Source organism: Lissotriton helveticus, chromosome 10, assembly GCF_964261635.1.
Source record: "Lissotriton helveticus chromosome 10, aLisHel1.1, whole genome shotgun sequence".
NCBI classification, from domain to species: Eukaryota; Metazoa; Chordata; class Amphibia; order Caudata; family Salamandridae; genus Lissotriton; species Lissotriton helveticus.
The window spans coordinates 968,201,771-968,228,329 of record NC_136071.1 but is presented as its reverse complement, the minus strand read 5'-3'; the positions used below and the strand labels follow the sequence as shown (position 1 = coordinate 968,228,329).

General features: G+C 39.9%; 1 protein-coding gene across 2 annotated transcripts in view; it reads left to right on the top strand.

The window, feature by feature from the left end:
* Positions 1-26,559, top strand: part of LOC144784686 (ATP-dependent translocase ABCB1-like) — a 1,804,387-nt gene that overhangs the window by 1,322,706 nt on the left and 455,122 nt on the right. For both annotated transcript variants that reach the window (XM_078663637.1, XM_078663636.1), the window contains one exon: positions 9,996-10,096. In XM_078663637.1, coding sequence (XP_078519763.1) covers positions 9,996-10,096 — 101 coding nt within the window. The remainder of the gene's footprint in view (positions 1-9,995; positions 10,097-26,559) is intronic.

Below are 26,559 nucleotides of genomic sequence, written 5' to 3'. Positions count from 1 at the left end.
GTTTGAAAATGTTTGTGCCCTGCATATGTTTTGAAAAAAGTTTGAAAATGTTTGGACTTTTGTTAGTATTTCAGCTTATTGTGACATTCCTCTTTTTCTCAATATTAATTCCATTTACACATACTAAAGGATTAAGGTCTTTATGTATAAACGTATTTACCTATAGACAGAGAATTAGCAAACCTCTTTAATTCATCAGGCCCTAAAAGGTTGACAGAAGGTCAGACTGCTCAGTTGCTATCACTTCACATGAGTGCTGTGGACAAATGCATCAGGAAATTTCAGTTATAAACTGTTACATCAACACCTGCAACTTTGATACAACATCATTTAAACTTCACTCTTAAGTCATGTGAGTGTATGAAAAAACACAGAAACATGACTACTGTTGGCTATTAGTCCTTTGTAGAATTTGTATACCATACACCTAGGGCCTGTAAATTAAATGCTACCAGCGATCCTCCAGTACCTATTGTGCCACCCACTTAAGTAGACCCTTAACACATGTCCCAGGTCTGCTACTGCAGGTCGATTTGACATTAAAACCCCCTGGCCACGCCTTAAACTCTCCTTTCATACATATGTCATCTCTAACGTATGCCCTAAGTAGGCCATAAGGCAGGGTTCTATGTAATTGACTGGTTGGATGTGTACTTTTAAGTTCTACATGTCCTGGTAGTGAAAAATTCCTGATTGGTAGCAGGTAGCTATTTTATGACTGGTACCTATGAAATTGCATTGATAGCTGCTTAATGGTAAAGTCATGTATTTTATTACAATTTTGAAAAGTCCACTTTTAAAAAGATGCTGCTGCAACAAATGATGGATGGAATGCTGAATAAATTGGCCTTTTCCCTAACCTGTTTCGAAACGTGGGTTAACATCTATTATTTTTTCCTCACTACACCTCCCCAGTTTGGACCCAGCCATATGCAATTCAGGCTTGACAGTGCTCCTCAAGGGAACAGTCCAGCTGGAACTTCCTAGCTGGGTCCTCGGTGGGAACAGTTTTGTGGTATCACTCCTCATAGTCAGGCTAGATTGAATCCAGTGGCACAGCAAGCATGGGACCCACGTATGGGCATACCCATCCCACTCGGGATGACAAATGCAAAAAGAACAATTGATTGACAGAATGTTGAACAATGTACAATGCTTAAAAGCCCATCTAAAGAGGCACCTATTTTAAAAATGTTGAGGGCTTTAGATGTAGACAATCCACTTTTGTGCATTTTTCAAAGTTTTCGCAAATTACCATTAACTTGAAATTGATGGTAATTTCCGATTCCAAAATTGCAAAATCGTATTTTTGATGTGCATCATGCATTGCATTTAGGGAATCACATTTTGCGATTCCCTAAAGGCATTCCCAATTTAGGTAATTGCAAAATTAGTGATTACCCAAATTGCAAAATTGCCTTTGGGTTGATGCATTCCAAATATCGGTTGCAGAGGGGCAGATTCTGTGAATCTGTCCCTTTGCGACCGGTATTTTCGATGATTCATGTTCCCCTTATGTTAATGGACTTTTAATTGTTGTGAATTGCAACATTTTCAAAAAAGTATATAAACAGCTAAGCAAGTCATTATTTAACATGACTTAATTGCTACAGCCCATTTATATCCGTTATGAATTTTATGCTAATAGTTATGTTATGTTATGTTATGTTATAGTGGCTTTTATAGAGCGCACGGCTACTCAAAAAGAGTGTCCCGGCGCTTTTAATTAACAGGCTGCAGTGAAACAAACATAACACATTAAAAAGAGAGTAACAGATACACAGTCAACAACAAAAAAAAAAAAATAAAACACCGAGGACCTACTGGGAGAATAACCACGTTTTAAGGTCCTTTCTGAAGGCTAATAAACTAGATGCTCCCCGAAGAGACAGGGGCAGAAAGTTCCACAGTTGGGGCGCCAGTAAACCAAATGAGCGGCCTCCCAGGCGTGCACGCTTTACTCGAGGGACGGTCGCCAGAAGTAAGGATTCTGACCTCAGGGAGCGCGCCGGTTGGTAAAAGGTGAGTCTCCTCTGGAGGTACTTAGCCCCCGTCGCATGAAGCGCTTTGTACGTCAGAGTCAAGGTCTTAAAGGCGATCCGCTTACGGACTGGCAGCCAGTGCAAGGTCTGTAACAGAACCGTAGCACTGGCCCGTCTGTTCAATCCATAGATTGCACGCGCCGCAGCATTCTGCACAACTTGCAGCCGCTGTAGCAGGTATTCTGGCAGGCCCAGGTATAGAACGTTGGAATAATCCAACCTGGACCCTATCAGGGCCTGCACAGTCAGCCTCCTGTGCTCCTCCGATAGAAGGGGAAGAAACCTCCGTAGCATCTTCAGGAGGCCGAAACACATACCCGACACTCCGAGGATCTGGGCCTTCATTGTTAGCCCCGTGTCCATCTTCACACCCAAGTTCTTAGCCCATTGGGATGAGCACGAAGGGGGGGCCATGTTAATGGGCCACCAGGCCTGCCACTCTGGTTCCACATCACACCCGAAGAAGAGTACCTCAGACTTATCGGGGTTGCACTTGAGGCTGTGTAGATGGAACCATTGAAACACAGCCTCAAGGCAATCCCGGATACTCTCCCCCTCAAAGTCCACTCCTCTCTTACACGAGAAGAGGAGCTGGGTATCGTCGGCGTACGATACGATCCGGGCCCCGAAAGACTCCGCCAAAGCCGCCAAAGGGGTCATGAAGATATTAAAGAGGGTCGGGCTCAAAATAGAGCCCTGAGGGACCCCGACTCCCAGAGGCGGCATCACGGCGGAATCCGGAGCGGCCCAGACCGTTTGCCGGCGGCCGGCTAGAAAGGAAGAAAACCAGCTGAGCACCGTTCCCCGAAGTCCTATCTCATAGAGTCTTGTGAGAAGACCATCATGGGGAACGGTGTCAAAAGCCGCCGACAAGTCCAACATCACCAGCATGGCTTTACCCCCTGAATCCAACGACTCCTTGATTGTTTCGGAGACCTCGAGGAGCGCGGTCTCCGTACTAAGACCCGGGCGAAAACCTGACTGGGTGGCGTGCAGAATCTCGTTCGACTCTAAAAAGTTATATGTAAGTTTAATGGATTCATGTATTTATTAAAACTGTGTTTTATCTTTTTGAAATATTTGGGGTAGCTATCAATTGTAAGTTTTTTTTACAATAATTACATCCAATAAAGAATATCATCATCATCATACTCATCATCACAATCCTGAAGGCAGGCCCCCACAAGGTCGTTATGAGCTACCAAGGTTGCAGAATGCTTACATATTCCAATAGTATAGCGTGTACCTAATTGCATTCACAAAACATTTTTTGAGATATGATGTACTAAATTTTGGTTTACTAATAGTGGGGAGAAACATTGTGCCGGCGCAATACTGTTAACAATACAAATGGAAGAGTTGTACTGCCAGGGTTACGACTACTGTAAATAAGATGATTATTATTTGGGGTGGGTGACTGACCCTTTCGGGGAATAATCAGAACTTTTGCCTGGGTGATCCCTCAAACTCACTAAATTATTAGACGTTCAAACCCCCTCTACCTATGAGGATATCATAGTGTAAGAAATGGGGATATTAGTCAATGGGGGGTAGGGGGGTAACTACCATCTAGAGTAATAAACACATTCTTTGTTAAGTTAAACCCTCAAAGTTGCTGAATCAACCTGAGCTCAGCCCCTTCATAGTTATGGCACAGAGCTGACAGGCTTAATTTAGGGCAATGAGTAAATTATTTAGGCAGTGTAAAAACTGTAAAAATTCAAAATACCATGCAATAAAAATCATAATCCATAGTAGAAAAATAGCATACAATGTAATAAACAAAATTACACCACAACAAAAATGAAATAAGGGGAATCGGATATATGATTATTCAACGGTTTAAGTTAAAATAGCGCAACAAACTGCCAATGATTATTAATCTTCACAGTAGATTGGGAGGCGCAATTTGAGGTCAACTGAGATGGATCATGGGTCTGGTACACCAGCCGGGTTTGTGCTGGTGAAAACCTTTACCATCTGGCTTAGTATTTTAGGTCTCAAGCAACCACTGGAGTACACCTCTATGCACACAGAACCTTAGGAGAGGACACTGAGGGGCATATTTACAAGCCCCTATCACCATCACAACATCACTTCCAGTGATGTTGTGATGGCGATAGGGGCCGTGCCTTATTTACAAGGCAGCGTTAAGCAACTGTCACTGCCACTGTCTTAACACTGCCTTGTAAATAAGGCACCCTTTCATGCTGTATTTACCATGAAAGGGGAGCGGAATGGGTGTTGCGGTGGGTGTTCCACCGCAACACCCATTGATTTTTACCCTGCCTCCTATTTACAGGGCAGCACCAAAATTAAGACCAGGGAGAGCCTGGTCTTAAACAGGCTAAATGAGGAGAAATGCTTTATTTCTCCTCGTTTTTGCTGTTTCCATGGGTGCTGCCTTGTGCAGCACACATAGAAACAGCAAATTGCCTATGATTGTTGATGTGCAGGAAGGTCCCCCTTCCTGCACATAAACAATCATTTAAAAAAATTCAGTTTTGCGACTCCTATGTGTGCTGTGTTTAGCAGCACACATAGAAGTTACAATACAGCATTTAAAGATTGTCTATGTGCAGGAAGGGGGACCTTCCTGCACATAAACAATCTTCCCTCAAACACAGGAACCCTTACCTGTGTTGGTGCTAGGCAGCTAAAGTTAGCGTCAGTGCAGGGCGAAACGCAGGGCTGCACCATATTCTAGTAAATATAGTGCAGCCCTGCGTTTCTAAAGTGACGAAGCATGTCATTAGCCTTTTTGGCTGAATGACAAGCTTCACCACTTTATTGTAAGTATGGCCCTAAGTGACTCTCATTATATCAGGTGAAGGCCAACAGCAAAGTCCAGGATAAGTCCAGTTGCCACTTGTCGGCTTGACACTTTAGGAGAAATGCCGATTGCAGCTTGTGATATCCCTGTAGCTGCACGGGAGGTCAGCCAAATGATGCTTGAAGTCCACCTCTTTGTCCTGGTTGCAAGTAGGAGCTGGGTCAGTCCTTCAAGCCTCCTCTCAGGTCAAAGACGGCAGGTACAGTTCCATTCTTTTGCAGGTCAGGAAGTGTTCTAAACAAGCATTGGAAATGCAATAGGTCTCGCACCATTAGAGTTAGTGCTTTTAGAATTGTTTATGGGTTTTTTTTGTAAATGTTTAGCATTTTTGTTTCCTGTAGCCAATGCTAAAGTATTACAAATAAAAAAAGCCATAAACATTTCTAAAAGCTCTAACTGAAATGGTCTGAGAACTATTGCACTGTGTGAGGGTGAGGGTGAGTGTGAGTGAGGGTGAGGGTGAGTGTGAGTGAGGGTGAGTGAGGGTGAGGGGGTGAGGGTGAGTGAGGGTGAGTGAGGGTAGGGACCACTTCGCTTCCAGAAAACGTCTGGTAGGAGTCCTAGCAAGTAGGCTTGTTTAGCTCTCTGCCCCTCCCTGGGTTTCAGAGCAAAGTAGAATCATTGTCTGACTCTCAGCTGAAGCATGTAAACTATCGGAATTACCGTACCGGGTCGGTTGTACTATCACAAAAGGTAGGGGAACTGTTTTTCATAAATAAGTCTCTCCGATCCCATACACTTTGACCTCTGACTCCACGAACGACTTCAACACATCATCATTCCTAACAATGAACACACTAAACATTCCCCCTCTACAAACATCATCTTCAACTCTAAAGGTGCAGTTTTACATTGATGCCCACGCAAAAATAAAACTTGAAAACTCCACCCTGACTTCCCTCTGGTTCAACAAAAAGATAAATATTGATAGTAATTACTTGGACTGACCGGACTGGTCGTTCAAGGGTATCATATTCCTCAAACATTCCAGCACCAACCAAAATCCATTTGCCAATTTATAGGGATCTCATAATCTTAATAATTAAAACTTCTAAACATTTTTCAAATTTATAACATACTTAAGTAAATGATCAATACCAGATTAAAAAACGACATCATTTAATTCGCAAGTGTATTAAATAAAAGTGGTCACCTAGTTTTAAAGACCTACGAACACTTACAGCCCAACTCTTCGAAACTCTTACAGAAATACAGAATCTTAATCCACACTCCTACATTGTATTTAAAAGTGCATAATGAACACGACACAAATAAACAGGCGTAACATATTTAATACACAATTTCTAGCATTCAGCTGCTGTTGGAATATTTTTTTTAACTCAGTAAATTTTGTGAGCGAAGAGGCGGTTTGGTCCTAAGTGGGCGCTATATGAGTGACGTCAGTGACTCAGCGAGTAAAGACAGCCGGTCACACCCGCTTTAATTGCTGGGGGTCTGCGGGGAGGAGGGGCACATCTATTTTCGAGCGCCTACTGCAGAAGGTGATGGGCGCTAATTGCCCCCCACCTGCAGCGTGGGAGCACCCCATGAAACTCATACCCACACAAATAAACGAAAAAAAAAAGGCCGCCTGACATTAACTGCGCATTGTTTGTTCGACTCTTTAATTGTGAGAGGAGGATAAAAGCGATTGTTAAAAAAAAAAAATGGACAGTCCGGAACTGAGGAGAAACGAGACGAAAAGGTCAAAGGAGGAAACGAAAAAGAAAAATAGCCTTTTGTGAACGATAAAAAAACTAAACGGGTTGCGTTTGCCTGTTCCGCTAAAAATAAAAATAAATCGACGAGATGCGAGTTTTGTTGCTAAGAACGTTTGATTTTCATTTGTTTTAAGGGGCAAAGGAGAGCGTTCTAACTGTTCAGTATAACATACATTCTAATAGTTAATGCCCACTTCAGGCAACGAAACAGATGGTGCATGTGAACGGACTGCTAAGTATTTGTGATTTTTTTTCTGTTCCATTACTATGTTTGATTTATGAAGTAGGGTCATATTTGTTGTAGTACGTACGTTCCAGTGTTCAGTAGTGGAACTTGTATTTCTGGTAAAACTGCCTTTTTCCACAGTTTTGCTGTCATTGCACGCAAACAAAGAGAGAATGACTGATGAATTAAGTGAGAGAAATGTGTGGAGAACAGATGAGCACGAAGAGAAGTGGGGGCGAGAGGGTAGAAAGAAAAGAGAAAGATGTGAGAGTAGGCTGGAGAAACGAGGAGCTAAGGAAACAGAGGTAAAGGGAGGCAAACGTGTGGGGAGACGAGGAAAGCAGACGTGGCAAATGTTGGAGAAAAGAAAGGAACAGGAGATGGGCATAGAAGGAGGTTCAGAGAGGGAATAGAAAGGAAGGGATAGAAGTAAGGGGCAAAGAGTGACAAGTGAGCAAGAAGAACAAGACGGAGGGAAGAGAGGGGAGGGGGGAGGAGAAATGCGACACGGCGGGAAGGGGCAGGCAGGATGACTCAGGGGAGGGGGCGGAGCAGGGCAGAGCGGCATGTGGGTGTGAAGAACCGGGCCTTTGAAGTGAAGCTAAGCTTCACTTCAAAGGTGTCGGAGGAATGCGGGCGGCTGTGCACACGCTTTTAAGCTCAATGCACATGCGCATTGAGCTTAAAAGTCACGGGCACTGCAAGGAATCGCCACGATTCCTTGCAAGTTAGATAAAGTCTGGATGAGCCCCTATAGTCTCGCTTGCTCGATGCGCATGCGCATCGACAGGCGAGACCTAAAAAGCTAGGGTGAGGTTCCAGCTTTGGAACGTTCACCAAACTGTGGGTAAGCAATGGAGAGTGTATTTTGGTAATCCTATGTGGCTCAACAGACCTGTCAAGCATGGTTGGACACTGTGCTGCCAAAAAGCAATGTACTTAGGTGCCTCCAATTACATAGTCTGTTGAGTTCGGAGAATCATCTTAGCCCATTCAGGTCAGCCAATTATTTGCTCCTGAACAGCATTTCACACACCTCATTCACACTCACCACTCAAGGCTGAGCACAGGCTGGGAGCTGGCATATGCTAATGCAAATTAGCCTTCTGAAAGCTCAAGCAGGGAAAGGGAAACTTCCTAACATTTACTTTTCCTTAATATTTATTAAAGATCTAACCTCATCATTGACCTGGACTTCTAATAACTATTTACAATAGTGGTTAGTTATTTTTCTAGCTTGTCCAGTTCCTGAGTTAGCAGTATTAGTATTTTAATGTGCACTATGGTTTCCCACATAGGGCAACTAGGCCTGCCACAGTGAAAAAAGCTTTTTGGGGATTTGTTATTGTAGGGACATGGTAACATTAGTTTTTTACATGTCCCAGTTGTAAGTACCAAACACTCTACCTTGTGGGCTATACAGCATGCTTGGGGTAAATTACTAATATTTACATGGGAGGTTCTTACTTATCAAAAAGGTTTATTTTAATAGATTGTGATGCAGGTTTTATACTGCGTCACAACCTATTAATATTATAGTCAGGTTACACATGAGAGTTCTAAAACCATGCTTATATTGCCAATGTAGAGGATGGCACAATAGATGCAGCAGTCTGCAAGGGGAATTTTACTTTCAAGACCTGTGTGCACTTACTGTTCACTTGAAGGATGATGATCTTTGTTGGAGTTGTGGCCTTTGTCCAGGTGATTATTTACACATGTTTTATGAATGCTCACTTCTCAAACCCTTTTGGGATTTAAAACACAAGCATCTTCAACTGATCTTCAACCTCCGCTTTCAGCTTTCTTTCCCCATGATTTTGTTAGGCCCTCTTGCGTCTAGTTCTCCATTACCCTTGGATTTCTTGGATTCCCAATTACTCGATTTGCTACTAACTATTGCAGTGAAAGTCATTCTTATGGAATGGAAATCTTTTTCTTCAATTTCGTACCACACTTGGTGGGCTTGGGTATCTTTCCTGAGAGGTGCACACACCTCAGTTGATGATGCTCATCTCTCTCCTTCAATCTCTTCTGGAGTCTGGAAAACTTTAGATTTATATATGGATTTAGCTTCTTAAGGGTTTGGTCGCTCAATATCCCTTTGACTCGGTTGTGTGAGTGTTGTCCTTCTGTTTTTTTTTTGTTTTTTCGTGTAGCTCCCCAGAAGTTCCTTTCCTTTCTATCCCTTCCCTTCTCTGCATCCTTTCTTTTTCTTTAATCTCCTGTCTGTCTCTTCCTCTTTTCTTCTCTTTCCTTCTCTATCTCTTTGTTCTCTTTTCCTCTTTCTATTAATTCTCTTGTTAACCCATGGTGATACCATTGATTTAAATTACGGTTTTCTGGTTTTCATATTATACTTTATCTCATGTAATAATCTAAGATGACTTTGTATTCTATGTCTCATATGTATCACCTTTATGCTACTCAAATTTTTCTTTACTCTTTTAATCCTAATCAACTTATTGAACTAAAAAAGACCTGTGTGCACTTTCTGCACCATATACTAAGGGCTTACGGGCAAGTTAAATGTGGCAATTTCGAATAATCCAGTTTAGCCATGTTTAAAGTGGAATCACTGGCACTCTACTCCTGGTTAGCAGGGGCAAAGTGGCAGTGTTCTGTAGCCATCAATAAATATATATATATAGGGTCCTGCATCAGGGTAAAGCTAGGAGACCATGCATTAAAGGCAGACTTTGTACACCTTCCAAAGCAATTGTGGCACACATTTTCCTGCCACGAATCACAGACAGAAGTCTCAATATGTTCCCAGTATCCTGAATTTTCACCTCATGGTGAACCCTATATTTTTGCTGTCTTTAGAGGTCCGACATTTTAACCCTGCTGACCAGGAGAAGAGTGCCAGGGCTAGAAAACTTGTTTTTTTCATAATACATCCTCACCTTCAAAAGAATCATTCTTGCAACATTTGAGCCATGCTGCCAGTCAGTGAGTCGGATGCAGCCGGACTAGCAGAATTGGTGCCCCTTGCCCACCCAAAGACATTAGTAGAACAGCCTAGCAAATGCTAAAAGAGACCGTAAGTATTATCGTATGTAGAACATCAGGATACAATATCCTCATGCACATGATATTATATTTGTTACTTAGTTTGTCAAAATAAATTCTGTTTATTGATAATATGTTTGCATGTCTTCATGTCCTATTAGATATCAACAGAGGCTGTGGAAAATATAAGAACTGTAGCTTCATTAACTCACGAAGATGTATTCTATGAAAGATATGCAGCAAGTCTGCAGAAACCTTACAGGTGAGAATTTCACATTAATAATGAGTCCGTCTTTTCCTCCCTTAAGGTATCGTTAACAATGTTGTTGCCAGAAAAGAAATGGAAAGTAAACTTAATATTTGAAATTCAACTGATTAGAAATATATATACTATTGAAAACTAACATGTTTGGCATAAGATGAGGTTTAGAGGGAAGGACGGCTTTGTTGAAGAATTCTGTCACCTAACCCTGAAAAGGTAATATATACTATTGAAATACTTTGTCAATGAAAGTTTGTACTTATGTCATGAAAACAGCAAGTATGAAATGCTGGTCTTCATGATGTCAGAGCTTCAGGCAGATCCAACATGAGGAAATTCATATATGTGCTGTCTATTCTGGCGCAAATAGAGACTAGCCAGCTGGCCAATAGAGGCAGTTAAGTGTGGCGGATATTCTGTTGCAACATTTTAGAGACAGGGGAAATATAAAGCATAATAATAAATGTGTACTTAACACCTTAGTTACATAAACCTGCAGATAACACTAAGACTGCTTGCCTGATGACCTTCAGCTACTGTGACTCTCATCCTAAGAACAGAGATCTGCCTCAGAGTTACCCTCTCAAAGCTATAACATGTTCTCATTTGTGTTGCCACCGACATTACTTAATAATTGTGCAAGTTGGTCTTCAAGAATTCCTTCACTGCATGTAATGAGCTTTTGGTCTTACTTTGTCTCAGAGATGTGACTCTCTCATTTCTGCTGCATGTGCATGTATAACTGATATAAAATGGGCTCCTTCAGCTGGCCTCTCTCTATTTAACTTTGAACTGGTTTTATGTGGTGGAATGAAACTTGAGGGCCCCCCCGTGCAAAAACATAGAGGGGCCTCACTCCGGGCTCACTTCACTAAGGAGCGCTCAGGCTCTGCAGGGCTGCGGGGGTCTTTGTTACACCACTGCTGTCTTCCCCTGAGCCTCCTATGGTTTTAAACCCCAGTCCTGAGCCATTTTTGAGGTTTGGGGCACTTTGTGTTTAAACTCGGATAATTTGTTTGAAAACAAAAGGTATCCTGGCCAAATTTGTGCCTTTTTTTCTCACATGGAGGATGTAGCTTCTAAAGCTAACCAGTGTTTATAGATTCTCTTGGAGCAAATCAAAAATAGCTAACAAATAGCAATATTTTGAGTTCTGTAGAAGAAATGGGAAAATGTGCTGTGCAAGAAAGCGTATCTATTTCTTTTTCTTTATTTTTTTATGAATCAACAATAGGTTTTTAGTGCTAACGTCACCACCTTCCTAGCATTCAAGAACAAGCAGAGTTATAGATAAAAAACCCTATATTTTTATCACAGTTTTTGCATTTTTCTACGTGATTGTAAACTTTTTCTACTTTTTGTGGTTTCCGCGAACTTACAGTTAATGGTGGAAAACAGAGGTGAACCTCATGCTTGAACACAGAAAGCTATGCATTTGGGGAAACTACACAAAATTATGAACTCAGCAAGAGGTCATCAATATCAATTGCTCTCGTTTTTCCCAAATACACTAATCAGTGAAAAGAATAAAAATAAAAAGGAGCAGGAAAACAGAACTAAAGGTTACAATATTTTTATCTGCACTGATGTTCCTACAGTAATATACCGTTACATCTGTTGCACCTTTCTGGTCACATGGATATATTGTGTTTGCTGGTTGTCCAAAACCATGCAGAGAAAACAACTGAGCTGCAGCTCATAATGATAATTCATTGTGTACCAATCAATGAGTAATTCATATGGTAAAATCTAATGAATAAAAAATAGTGATACAACAAATCAACAAATGTGTTAAATGTTTCCAAGATACTGACTTTAAGAATAGTAGTAATTTAAAAGCAGAAACTCTATGCTACAAGATAAAGGTTCCTAGGGCACCGCTAATATACAATATTGCAAAAAGAGACCCCAGCAACCTCACTTGTTAAATTATGAATTTATCCACAATGTATAGCTCAGAGAGTGCATGTACTCTTCAAATTCATTTCTTTGTTAAAATTCTGATTGAAAAAAAAAAGTTTTCCTCTTTATGTATAGACAGTAATATTAACAAAAGGGGATTGCACATTGTTTAAAGGTTACATAAACATGTTAAAATACAATAACCCCATCCTACATTCTCTCCACACATTCTATCTCTCAACCTTCGAATGCAATTTTACATCCTTTGCCATAAAAACAATCATTAGTTTCCGACAGGGCAGCAATACAGATAGGTCTTGTGCATATAAGTCAGTGACGGTTCTATTTCACAATCAATTATGTTGTAAATGACACACAATTATTCCTCTTGCACCTTTGGTATATGATATACTCAATTCCCAAAACAGCTTAAATTATCAATATGTGTGACTTGTATATTGTATCCTTTATTTTCTCTCTACACACCTTTCGGTGACCAAACACCTTCTTCAGGAAAGCCAATTTAAGACCATATTGTGTGGAATATCTGTAATCACATTTGGCATTCTACTGAGCCAAAGGACAAAAATCAAAAAATAAAATAACTTACTCAGTCATAGAACAGAACCTCCACCAGTGATACTTTGTGTGTTATACTACTCCTTGTGGGATTGACCACCATCATGCATGCTCATAAAGACATGCTCGTAATCGTGTCCATGGGTGCATATGGGTTTTGTTTATCAACATGAACAGACCCATGATCGCCATGCCATCAGAGAAGAGATGTTCTAACTATAGCGTAATTACCAGCAATAAACTTGTACCCCAACATTGAGTATATGTCTATGATGGAGAATAGGTGGGATAAATGTTCTATGATTAACTGATGTCAAGATTCTAAAAAATGCATAAAGACACAGGCATTAGTCTTAGGATATAGATATATCTAGTATCTGTGCAACCCCTCATGACAAATAAAAACGCGAGCAATCTTATGCAAAGGGACTTATGTTTTTATGACAAATCGAGAAATTGTTTGCTCCAAAAATCTTTCCAATATGTTTGCCCATGGTTACAAGGAACTAAAACTCAAAACTTGATAATGAAATATAGCAAGATAATATCCTCGCACATGAACTTGTGCCACTCTCTATGGGGTCCACCTAAACTTGGGACAGAAGGGTAGCATAGTTGTGAGAACCGGGTGTAAAGTCAAATATGGGCATTTACTAGAATTCCTGCTTGCTTGAAACATGTTGCCACATAGAGAAGTGCGCTTGATCACACATTCCGTGATCCGCGCAATTGGGAATGAGCATAGCAATGCACAGTCTGCCTGTAATACATCCCAGATAGAAACAAGTGAAGCATACGATGTTTTGCTCACCTTTCCAATCGGCAATGCAAGATATTGGAGACTCTGGATTTCACAGGATAATCAAGGTAGCCCATATGTGCTTGGCTGGAAGGACACGCCAGTTTCTAACTGTTTTTAAAAGGACAAAAGGGGATAGGATACATCGTTTCGAGGGTAGCAGATGGGGAATCTGGTGAATGCGTCCCACTACAACCACAAATGCAGCAGCCATATTTCAATTCATATAGCAGACAAGTAGCCATTAAGTTCCTTGAATATAACTGCTGGCACTACAAGTGTGAGTCTGCCGTGTTCAAGCAGTCATATTTAATGCATGATACAATGTATTATGACAGTTACATAGACCCCACCTTAGTTCCATATATTGTAGAATAAATTCTATAACTGTTTGCCCGATGGAAAGAATGGTCAAAGAATAGGGGAGCCACCTGAGTCCTCGGGTCGCTAGCTACAATAAAATCAATATGGTGGATGTATACATGGGATAGGAGTCATCAAGTGAATGTGGATGAAGACACTGTGTGGCTTAATATAGTTCTGAATCTCAGTGGGGTTCAAAAGAATGTTCTGTGGAAAATGTGTACAAAATTTACACTAGATACTAAGAAAAAATGAGGAAATGATGATGAACGGATACCAGTGTATGTGATGCATACAGGTCCATCCATGTATTAATAGCGTTCCCATTCGGGATCCAACTATTTATTGAGTCTTTATGTGTGTGTTCAAAGCTCCGGAAGGCATCTCTCCTTTCCATTATTTCCATGGAATCTCCTCCTGTTATTATAACAATTTTTTCAAGAGTTAACCACCTGATCTCCTCTGGTTCATCCATTTTTCCATGTAATGTCACAGTAATGGGGCATTGATTCTCGCCATCCTGATTGCTTATATATCTGCTCAGTGAGATGATTAGCAAGGGACCGGCCGTTTCACCTACATAGCCCAAAGTACATGGGCATAGTGGAAGATATATGATATTTTCTGTCATGCAGTTTGTAAAGATGTACTGTGTATTGCTTCAGAATGAAATATCTATTTCACTGGAACTATTATCAAAACAAAGAGGAGCCCCTTGAGACCAAAGGAATAGGGCACTCTACAGTGATGAGGAAACAGTATCCTTTGGACCAGATTATATTATCTAATCATCAACCATTCTGCACATTTCATTCAACCTGATTTTTTACCTCCAATTCAATCTCGTCCACACTTCAAAAGAATAAACCATATATCGCCAAAAGATAATCGGAACACATAGGATTGTACAAAAGTATTGTTGACAATCAATATACGTGGAGACGATATCATGCGGGAGCGTGCGCCCATTTCAAACCCTAATTATAAAAGGGAATTGTTACAATGTGTATTTTCTCTAATGTATATTTTCTCTTCTTTTGTAAAAGTTGCCATTGCCAAATATAGCATGTAAGTTACATATATGGTATGTTCCTCCTTGCTCGCCCCTGTTCCCTTTGGTACACTCCTTTGTTCTCTGGAGGCTACCTTAGAATTTTGAGTGAGGCAGTTGCTTCTTACAGGAGTTGCTGACTACTGGTGGAGAGAGGAGTTGGGAATAAAGAAGAGTTCTTACCTGAGAAGCTTTTGTCTTTTTGTCACTGGCGACGTTCTGTGTAAGGGGACAGATGTAACCTGCTCCTCCCCTTTTGTGTGCCACTCCACCAGCTCTTTTTGAAGGCAGCAGTCATCCTGGTCGGCATCCTGTGAGATTTCAAACACCACTTCTCTTCACTTCAAACTTCCTGGTGAGGTGTCTCTGATATCTTTGGGGGGACTATTGTCACTTTCTTCATTGGAACCATATTTTCAGCGCTTTTCACGCTTCTGGAGGTGACTGCTTTTTGCCTCAGGGCTTTGACTGCCCTCATGCCATAACTGAAAGGACCTGTTTTCGCAAGTTTTTCTGTGCCTGCAGCATCTCTGTGAACTTTCATTGTGTGGGCCGGTGCAGCGGCGTGGTCTACCCTGATGGTCTTGCTTATGCCGTCTGTCCTGCTTCTGCTCAGCATTTGCGCACCTGTCCTGCAGTGTGCCTGGAGCAAGCAGTGCTTCCTCCCGCATTTCTGACTGTCTGGTTGGTTAATACCTTCGTTTTGCCTGCCCGCTCCTGCCCCATTGCAGTGTATCTTCCGGCTCCTGCCCCATGGCTGTGTAGCACTTTCAATTTGCTCTCTGGCTTCGGCGGTTGCTATGGGTGGCAAATGAACTTTTGACCCATTCACATGGCACCATGTCCTGGCCCATCTTGCCGACTGCCGCTTTCACCTCCTGTGGTACTTCAACGTCACCATCTTTTGGGCTTCGGCGGTGTCACTGTGTGAGCGCTTAGAGGTCTTCCGTGGCTCCTCATTCGGTGGTGATCTACAGGGAAGCGTGTCCTGGGAAACAAACTCTGGTGCCGGTATTTTCTGTCAGGGAACGCTCCCGGAACACCAGCCTCCTCAAGACCGGCCAAGACATCAGTTTCCTGCGCAGCTGCACACTTCAATTCCTGTCAGTGGAACGCCCCCGGCGCCCCAGCCTCCTCACACGTGAGGTTCCTTTATTGACGATCCTGGCGCTCCAGCTTCATTGGGGCTGGAATTTCTAACAGTTGCCATTTCAGAAAGTCTTCTCTTTATTCAGTACCCTTCGGAGACACGCACTCCTCAGCGTGTCAATATAATGTATTACTGGGTTTACTGTGACATGCACACCAAGTTGGATTCAGTACCGTTTGATTTCGTTTACTGGGAATGGTAATGGTCTGTCAGTTGTCATTTCAGAAAGCATTATCTTTATTCAGTACCCTTTGGAGACACGCACTCCTCAACGTGTCAATATAATTTATTACTGGCTTTTCGGTGACACACACACCAAGTTGGATTCAGCACAGTTTGAATTCATTTACCATTACCGGTGTGCTTCAAGAGAGGCACACACTCTACTAAAATTGTCATTAAGATCACGGTGACACGCACACCAATAATTGTGTGTCATCATTTTTTGGGTAACCTCATGGAGACACTCACTCCTTGTTCATCTAAACACACCTCTTCTGATTAATTTTTCATGCACTTTCCAGATAATTTCCTCATTTTGGAACATCCTTGTTCACAATCCTTCTTCTTCATGGTGTGTGATTCCCATTCACGGTGTACACACACCTTGGAACATTTTCATCTGCTGCACTAGGTCTGGGCGTTAAATTTCGATCCGTTCGCGGAATTTGGGTAATTTCGTGTTCCGCAGAGAACGCGAAATTGCCCAAAATTCTGCGTTTCGTGAAATATTTTGCTTGTTTGCTTTCTCAAATGCGTGTTTGCGAGATATTTCCCCAGAGCACGCAAACAGCTATTGCGAACAGTAGTAAAGCATCGCGAATAAGCAATTCCGCGTGTTAGCATACTTATCGCGTGTTTGCGGAGATTTTTTACAGTTTCGCAGAGATTTGCATAACGAGATTACGCAAATTCCGCCCACCCCTAATTATGATGATACGTGGTACTTAATTATATGTAATCTCTTTAATATTTTATTGTATGCATTCTTTATAGGTTTTCTTTGTGTGCACACTTCTCTGACTGTTAAGACAACTTCTAGTGTATCACTTGTCAAACCATCGTACACACGGTGATACACCATTGATACCTGCCTTTTCATATTCATATTTCATATTTTCCTTCAGCTAGTACTATCTAGTATTATGGTGGCTGCAAGAATGTCTCAACAAGCACCATTTTTTAAGGAATTCAGTGAACCCAGCATCCCATGGGAAGATTGGGAGAAAATCTGCGAATCATATCTTGTAGCCATTGGAGGAGAAAAGTTCAGTGACTTCAGGATGCAGCATATACTGCTACACAACTTAGGCCCTAATGGAAGGAAGATATTTGAATCACTTCCAGAACCAGAAGTTGAGGATGATGATGTGGATATTTACAATACCACATTGATAAAACTACGTATTCATTTTGGGGACAAAGTAAATATAGTGTTAGAAAGACACAAGTTCTTCAGTCTTTCCCAAGGCAAGCAAGATACTTACATTGCTGTTCTTAGGGGTCTCAGCAAACTGTGTGATTTCCAAGATCTTAATGATTCATTATTCAGAGACCAATTAGTACGTTGTACGAATAACAAAGAAATTCAGAGAAATTTATTGTAAAATCAACCCGATCTCCAAGAGGCAATTAAAATTGCCAAGTCCATTGAGCACACAGCAATTTGCATAAAAGAAATACATTCTTCCAACTCTAATGATAAAGTGGCAGAAATAACCAATCTAGGAGAAGAGTCAGAAGTCTGCAAAATCAAGAATGACCAACCCAAACCTAAGAATGAGAATTGGCGCAACCACCAGGGGATTCGGAGAATTCCAAATCAAAATGCTATCGATGTGGAAGCAACAATCATTTGGCCAACGATCCTAATTGTCAAGCCTAATCTGCTTGGTGCAAGAGTGTAACAAAAGGGGACACCTAGCAAGAGTTTGTGGATGCTTCCCAAGGAAAACTGGAGATAATAAGTTCAGTGATGATAAAACCCAAGTCAAGAAGATTATTCTACAAATTAATGAACTTGGAGTTAATGACCAACAAAAGTATCCTGAATGTGATGTTTACATTGATGGAATTTTTTTTCTAAATGTTTGCAGACTCTTGTTCTCCCTTCACCCTTGTGCACTTCGCAGATTTCAAATCCATATTAGGCAAAGAACAAGATAAGCTTTAAAAGGCAGATATAGCTCCAAGTGGTTACAATAGAGATCCCATACCTATGAAGGGAATGTTCATGTCTATCATTTCTTTAAAAGACCGTTCTACTGTAGGTAAAATATATGTGGTGGAGAATGGATCCAACTTATTGGGATGGCAACATCAAAGGGAACAGGGGATTAAGCTAGACTCCAACAATCCAGAACATGTTTTGGCTGTAAATCTTTCAAACAATAGTGAGCATATTGCTAATGAATTCCCAGAAGTATTTTCAGAGAATTTAGGGTTACTTAAAGACTTACAACACAAAATCCAGTTAAAACAAAATGCGAATTCAGTAGTTCACAGAGCCAGACCTATTCCTCATCTTACGTGGGAACCCTTAACCCTTAAGAAAATAATTGTCCAGATTGGAAAAATTAGACATCATACAACCCGTAGATTGCTCTGAATGGGTGGCCCCATTGTTATTGCTAAAAAAAACATAGCAAAGATATCGGAATGTGCATCGACCTACGGGACTTAAAGAACAGCATATTAGTGGAAAGGCACCCTTTACCCCGCATCCATGAGATGCTGACCACTATGGGGGAGGCCACTCATTTCAGTGTTCTGGATCTCTCCATGGCGTACCATCAGGTGGAGTTACAACCTGAATCTAGAAGACTCATCGCATTCGCTACGCCAATGAGAACTTACATGTTCTGTCTCATGCCATTCGGGTTGGCCTCTGCGGCAGCGGTATTTCAGAAAATTATGCAATGTGTCTTAGACAAAGTACCCTAGACCCTATGCTTCCAAGATGATGTTCTAATCTACGGTGCCAACATTAATGAACATAACCACATCCTAAGACAAGTTCTTTCTAAATTCAAAGATGCAGAACTCACACTTAAAAAAAGAGAAGTGCCAATAAGGTGTGGAGTCTGTAGAATATTTAGGACATTACATTTCTAGGGAAGGATTCAAACCTAAACATTGTCTAATCGAAGCAGTGAGAGATGCCCCTGCACCTACCAATAAAGATGAACTCAAATCATTCCTAGGATTGGCAGAGTATTTGGCGAAGTACGTCAATCATTTTGCTGACTTGTCTGCCAACCTCAGAGAACTCACGAAAAAGAACACTCAATTCCAAAGGTCAGATGAACATCTGTTGTCGTTCTCAAAAGTAAAAGAGGGCATACTCTCAGCTCCGTACTTGTGTAACTTTGAACACAACCTATGACTATTCTTACTACAGACGCTAGCGAAAAAGGTTTTGGGGCTACCCTCTCACAGGTTATTGATGGCAAAGAAAGAATTGTTGTGTTTGCCTCATGATCCCTTACTAAAGCAGAAATAAACTATTCTGTGGTGGAAAGAGAAGCGTTAGCTTGTTTTTGGGGGGTGAAACATTTTAAATTCTTTCTTTGGGGCATTCAATTTTGTATACGTAAAGTTCACAAACCCCTGAGTTTTAAGTTTAACCCGAAAAATAACTCTTGCAACACTCCTCGTGTAGCTAAATGGATACAGGGGTTGGAAGGTTTCTGTTTTAGAATTGAATATGTTCCAGGTATACAAAATTCTGCAGCAGATTTTCTTTCCAGGAGTCCCATTCATAAAGAAGAACAATTTGAAACCTCTGAGTACCCCATCTTCCAACTCAATCTCTCTACCATCACGTTTCAAGAGTGGTTCGATTGCATGGACACAGATAGCACCTTGACACAACTTACTTATTACACTATACAGGGTTGGCCCAATTCTCCTGACCATATGGGTGCAGACATAAAGAAAATCTGGGAGGTACGTCAGGAACTCAACATGGATCAAGGTATTTTGTGTAGGAACAACAAAATAATTCCACCTGAAGCTCTTAGAAACAAGATAATTGATCTTGTTCATGAGGGTCACTTAGGCTTGAGCTTAACCAAAGCTAGACTAAGTGAATGATACTGGTTCCCCAATATGGATTCAATGGGGGAAGCTAAAGTGAAGAATTGCTTAATATGTGCTAGCAGTGACAAATCTAAGATAACCAGGAAAACTCCCATCTCCCTGATTTCTGTACCAGATAAACCATGGGAAAAGATTGCATTAGACATAATGGGCCACCCTTCAACTTCAGAGGAATAGTGAAACAGGTCGCTTTGGTCTTAGTAGACTACCATTCACATTGGACAGTAGTCAAGATGGTCAACCAGATAACAACTGTGTCTGGTATTCAATTTCTTAAAGATACATTTGTTATAGAAGGCATACCTTTCTCCATATTCACAGATAATGGGGTCCAATTTACTTCCCATGCTATGGCAGAATTCCTTAGTAAACGTAACATATCCAATTTGCGAACACCCCTCTACTGTCCCACAGCCAATGGTCTAGTAGAAAGAATGAACCGTATGGTCAAAGGTTGTATACAATTAGCAATTGTCAACAGAATTCCCACAGAACAAGCATTACAAGAGATGTTGTGGGCTTATCACACCACTCCTAATCTAATTATTGGCATCTCCCCTTTCTCTGCTTTAAGAGGAAGGAAACCTGGTACCAAATTCTTCCCGAACTGGTTACTTTGTGGGTTCCCACATCACGAATGACATGCAAGCTTTTAAAGACAAAATATGCACTCACCAAACCAAATATGAATAAAACTCACTATAACACCAAACATAGAACCAAAATTCCACAATGGAAAGTGGGAGACTGGGTATGCATTAGGAATCCAAGAAGAAGCAATCCTGAAACTAAATTTTCCAAACCTATGCGTATAACAGCAGTGAGAAACAACACAGCCATTTTAGACAATGACCAATTGTGGAGTATGGACAGGTTAACTAAATCACAACATGCGCGCAGCCAATCATCTGATCATGGGCTCACCATAGAGTTTCATAGTCAAGACCCAAACATCTTACCTACTACTCAAAGAACCCACAAGACTCTGGGGTGGCATAAGGACGTTGTTATGTACAAATAATTCATATTTTATTTGACATTAGGGGGAAGATGTGTTACAATGTGTATTTTCTCTAATGCATATTTTCTCTCCTTTTGTAAAAGTTGCCATTTCCAATTATAGTATGGGTATACAGTCAAAATATCGAGTTAAAAATATAGAATTGCATTAATATCGAGTTAAAAATATAGAATGGACTAAATATCGAATGGACAGAATATAGACAACAAAAATATCGAATGTAATGGACAAAATATCGAATGGACACAATATAGACAACAAAAATATCGATTTTGAGGTAAGTAAGTTAATATCGATTTACATCAATATAGAAAGTCAAAATATCGAAGTGTATAATATAGATGTTAAATATATCGATGTTTTAATAATATCACATTTTTTAAAGTTTTTTTATGTTAGTATATGTGTGAAAAGTGTATATTTATTTTATAATTTATTTTAAGTAATGAATTTTATGCTATTTAATTTTTGCATAATTTAATTCTGTAGCATGTGGGTTTATATGGGAATAGGGTGGGAAGTAATTTAATTATAATTGATTAAATGTTTTAATTTGTTTATTGGTATTTATCTTGAATTAATTGTTAAATAATTTTCAATTGGTAATTAATTAAATTATAATTGCCAATTATTTTTTATTAATTGATTAATTGATAATTATGTTAATTGTATTATTTTTTTTCTGTAGCAGGTTGTGGGTTTATAGGGGAAAAGGGTGGGAAGTAATTTAATTATAATTGATTAAATGTTTTAATTTATTTATTGGTATTTATCTTGAATTAATTGTTAATTAATTTTTAATTGGTAATTAATTAAATTATAATTGGTAATTAATTTTTATTAATTGATTAATTGATAATTATGTTAATGTTGGTAATTTATTTACTGTAGCGGGTTGTGGTTTTCTAGGGGAATAGGGTGGGAAGTAATTTAATTGTAATTAAATACATTTTTAAATTTATTTATTGATATTTATTTTTAAATTGTTAATTATTTTTCAATTGCTAATTAACTAATTGTAAATTGGTAATTAATTTGCATTAATAGGTAATGATTTTTAATAAACATTTTTTTATTTGTATTTTTAATTGATTAATTATTATATTATATTAAATTCATAATTATTTTTGATTAATTTGTAAACGGTATTATTATATATATATTTGTAATTAATGTATGAAGTATTTACTTTCCCTACTGTTGCACTCACTGGAGTGGGAATAGTAATTTTTACCCCTACGCTATCCAACGTTTTACCTACTGTTGCACTCTCTGGAGTGGGAATAGTAATTTTTACCCCTACGCTATCCAAAGGATTCCCTACTGTTGCACTCACTGGAGTGGGAATAGTCATTTTTACCCCTACGCTATCCAACGCTTTCCCTACTGTTGCACTCTCTGGAGTGGGAATAGTAATTTTTACCCTTACGCTATCCAACGCTTTCCCTACTGACGCAGTCTCTGGAGAGGGAATAGTAAATTTTTACCCCTACGCTATCCAACGCTATCCCTACTGTTGCACTCACTGGAGTGGGAATAGTAATTTTTATCCTCCCGCTATCCAGCGCTTTCCCTACTGTTGCACTCTCTGGAGTGGGAATAGTAATTTTTACCCCTACGCTATCCAACGCTTTCCCTACTGTTGCACTCTCTGGAGTGGGAATAGCAATTTTTACCCTCCCACTATCCAACGCTTTCCCTACTGTTGCACTCTCTGGAGCGGGAATAGTAATTTTTACCCCGATGCTATCCAACGCTTTCCCTACTGTTGCACTCCCTACTGTTGCACTCTCTGGAGTGGGAATAGAATTTTTTACCCCTACGCTATCCAACGCTTTCCCTACTGTTGCACTCTCTGGAGTGGGAATAGTAATTTTTACCCTACCGCTATCCAATGCTTTCCCTACTGTTGCACTCACTGGAGTGGGAATAGTAATTTTTACCCCTACGCTATCCAACGCTTTCTCTACTGTCGCACTCACTGGAGTGGTAATAGTAAATTTTACCCTTTCTGCTATCCTACGGTAAAAATATTGTATAGTTTTTATTAATATTACGTTCATATATATATATATATATGTATTAACAAATCAATTTGCATTTTTTTACTTGCATTCATTATTTATTAATTTTAAAGTTATTTAGGTATTTTAAGTAAGTTTAAGTTAATTATATTTATTATTTCATTAATTTTTAATTACTTTAAAGCATTTAAAAAAAAATCGATATTTTGACTAGCTATATTTTTTACAACAATATTTTTGTACTTACCTGTTTGGAGATAGGAATTCGATATTTTGGCATTCTATATTTTTTACTCGTTATTATGGTAGTTCTATATGTTTGTCATCGATATTGTTTCAGTGATCTATAGTATGTAAGTTACACATTTGGGATGTTCCTCCTTTCCACCCCTGTTCCTTTTGGTACACTCCTTTGATTTCTGGAGGCTACCTTAGAATGTTGAGTGAGGCATTTGCTTCTTACAGGAGTTGCTGACTACTGGTGGAGAGAGGAGTTGGAAATAAAGAAGAGTTCTTACCCGAGAAGCTTTTGTCTTTTTATCAGGAATTTTGGAGGACGACACATCAGAGCATTTTTTTCGGGGGAGCCAGACAACAAGGCCCTGTGTGAAAGGAACTTACTGTTTAAAATATATACTGCAGTGCAGAAAAAGCAGATTCCGCTCACAATCTGGTGCGGAATGTTATATGTCCATCTGCCAGATCGAATAATACAAGTATATTTGTATTGGCTTAACTAGGGAACATTAGGATATATCCTAGTGCATTTAGGATACAACAGAGGATACAACGTCCCAACAGTTTCTTGGAAATCGTTTGCCCAGTATATCTGGAGCGACTCTCCTCGCCAACATGAGGTGTTTTTAACTCATCAAAGTTCAAGTTTTATGTCAAAGAAAGTCAGAACCTTTGTCTTGATAAAAATGGTGGTATAATACATCCATCGAAACGTGTAGACGCCTAGTAAAGCACAAAATCTGTGAAAGGGTCTGTGGCCAATGAGTATTCGCTAAATCAAAAAATACCAGGTTCCACACCTTTGCCATTGTTGTAACACGGATGGTAACCATTTAAAAGACATATTGTGTTTGTCTGTGTAATGTACTCTCTTTTTTAACTTGTTTACAGCTATTTAGTTAGTATTTTTTGATAATATATTGGGCTAATGTGAACACTGTTGACTAGTAATGCTACAAATTGTGTCAAACACTTCTTTTTATTTTTAATTATACTGTGTTTTATGAATTTTTAATCAATAAATTGATTTATACTTTTGTATAATCCTATGTGTTCCAATTATCTTTTGGCGATATATAGCTTAATCTTCTGAAGTGTGGATGAGATAAAATTGGAGGTAAAAAATCAGGTTGAATGAAATGTGCAGAATGGTTGATGATTAGATAATATAATGTGGTCCAAATGATACTGTTTCCTCATCACTGGAACTATCACATGCCTTACACGATATGCACTTGTAGTTCCTAATAACGGGTGTACTGTAGTTAATGGTTTGCTGCACAAACTGTACAGATGTCTGTAGGCGGGATCTCAAAATGTGCTCTTTGAGACACTTATTCCGACTGTGCGCAAACATGGGTAAGCAAACAAGAGTTATTCAAATCAAGGTGAATGAAAACCATTGAAGCATTTAAATGTGTTATCATGTCAATAATGTGTGGACCTTGGTGTTGTTCTTGTACAACTGCCTTGTTTGCCTTATGCATGTTAATGCATATGCGTACGATCATTCACTGTCCTTTTTTGCCACAACCACGATGAAAGAAACCCATGGAGTAGGACCAGTAGAATGCTCAATAATATCATGCTTAAGTACGATTGAAGTTCCTTCTCAACAGAATCTTGTAAATGGAGAGCAACAGGGCAGACGTCTTCATTAATATGCAGCTTTACTTTTAAAGTCTTAAGTTTTCCGAAACGATGAAACACTGAAAGAAATGTGTTCACTATTTCATGGTGAGCATTCATGTTATAATTTACAAGATTCTTTACCCAGAGTCATAGGCAAAGTCAATTATTGTACCGGTTTTCAAAAAGGGTGGCTACAGGCCCATATCACTGCTTGACTCAGTGGTTAAGGTGGTGTGGGGCATTCACTTGAATAGGCTTTCTGAGTGGGTAGAGACTGACAATGTTTTTTTGGAGGCACAGAACGACTTCCGGTCCCCGAGGTCAACAGTGAATCGATGCCTGAACTTATAACTAGTACTAAATAAATACACTATTGCAAGGCCTAGCTCCATACATCTGGTATTTCTGGATCTATCATCCACGTTTGACCGAGTAAATAGATCCAAATTCTGGAAGATTATGTCATCCATGGGGGTTGATTGGGAAATTGTTTTATTTTTTGAGGGACCTCCACAGGGACACGGTAGCAGTAGTACGTTATTCAAAAGATTTGAAAGTCACCCGCCATTTTAAAAAAATTAGAAAGGGGTATGGCAGGGCTGTATTTTGGCCCCATTCCTTTTTATCTTATACTTTAATAATTTGGAGCAGGTCCTATTTGTTTTAAAAGAAGACTGGCCACAGGTGGGGCTCTGGAGTCTGCTGGTATTATTATACACAGACAATGCAGAACTTATGGCCAGATCCGCCAGGTCCCTAAAGACCTTACTGGATTTGTTGGTTTATTCTATGGAGGAGTTGGATTTATCAGTGAAGGATACAACTCTTTTGTAATGATCGTAGGCTCCTGAACCCACTAATTATTTACTTTTAAAGTTGGGTGTTCTCCGGTGCCAAAGACCAGGGAGGTTTCTTATCTGGATTTGCTGTTCGACTCCTCGCTGCAGTGGCATGCCCTGGTTAACAGTTGTTAGGTTGAACGCCGCTGTATTTAATTTTGCTACACAACAAGGTAGCAGACCCAATGGTGCTCTCCTATAGATTTAATGGGCTAAATCCATCTCTAAAGCAGTTTATGTGAGTGAAATCTAGGGTATACCAATCAGAAGGAGTTGCAAATTGTCCAAAATGCTATTTTTAGATGTTTTCGCTGTGTCCTGCAAAGTACCCCAACCTTCTCATTGCATGGGACTGGGAGTGGCTTATCTAACTGATATCACTACCTTTCTGCCACTCTCCGTCTGGATAAATATCTGGACCCAGCCTGGGATCCAACTGAGCAAAGAGGTCATCAGAGATAGCCTTGCCGTAGATTATTCCCTTCACATTCCCCGGGTTAAATATATCAGGTACTATTTTTTTAACTGAGCTAGGTGTGATTTATTTAGGAATCCAGACAGTGTCTGCAAGTTGTACCACACATGTGTGAAAGAACACATTTTCAGAAGGAGGCAGTTGGCTAGGGAGGAGAACATTTTAATGAAGACTAATGTTCGTCGATACGTCCTCTTGAAAACCGTGACCTCTATCTAGGCTTAACTCTTGTGTGTTGAAAATAAGTACGACTGAGGTTTCGGCTGGATCTATTGTTCTTGTTAGCCTAC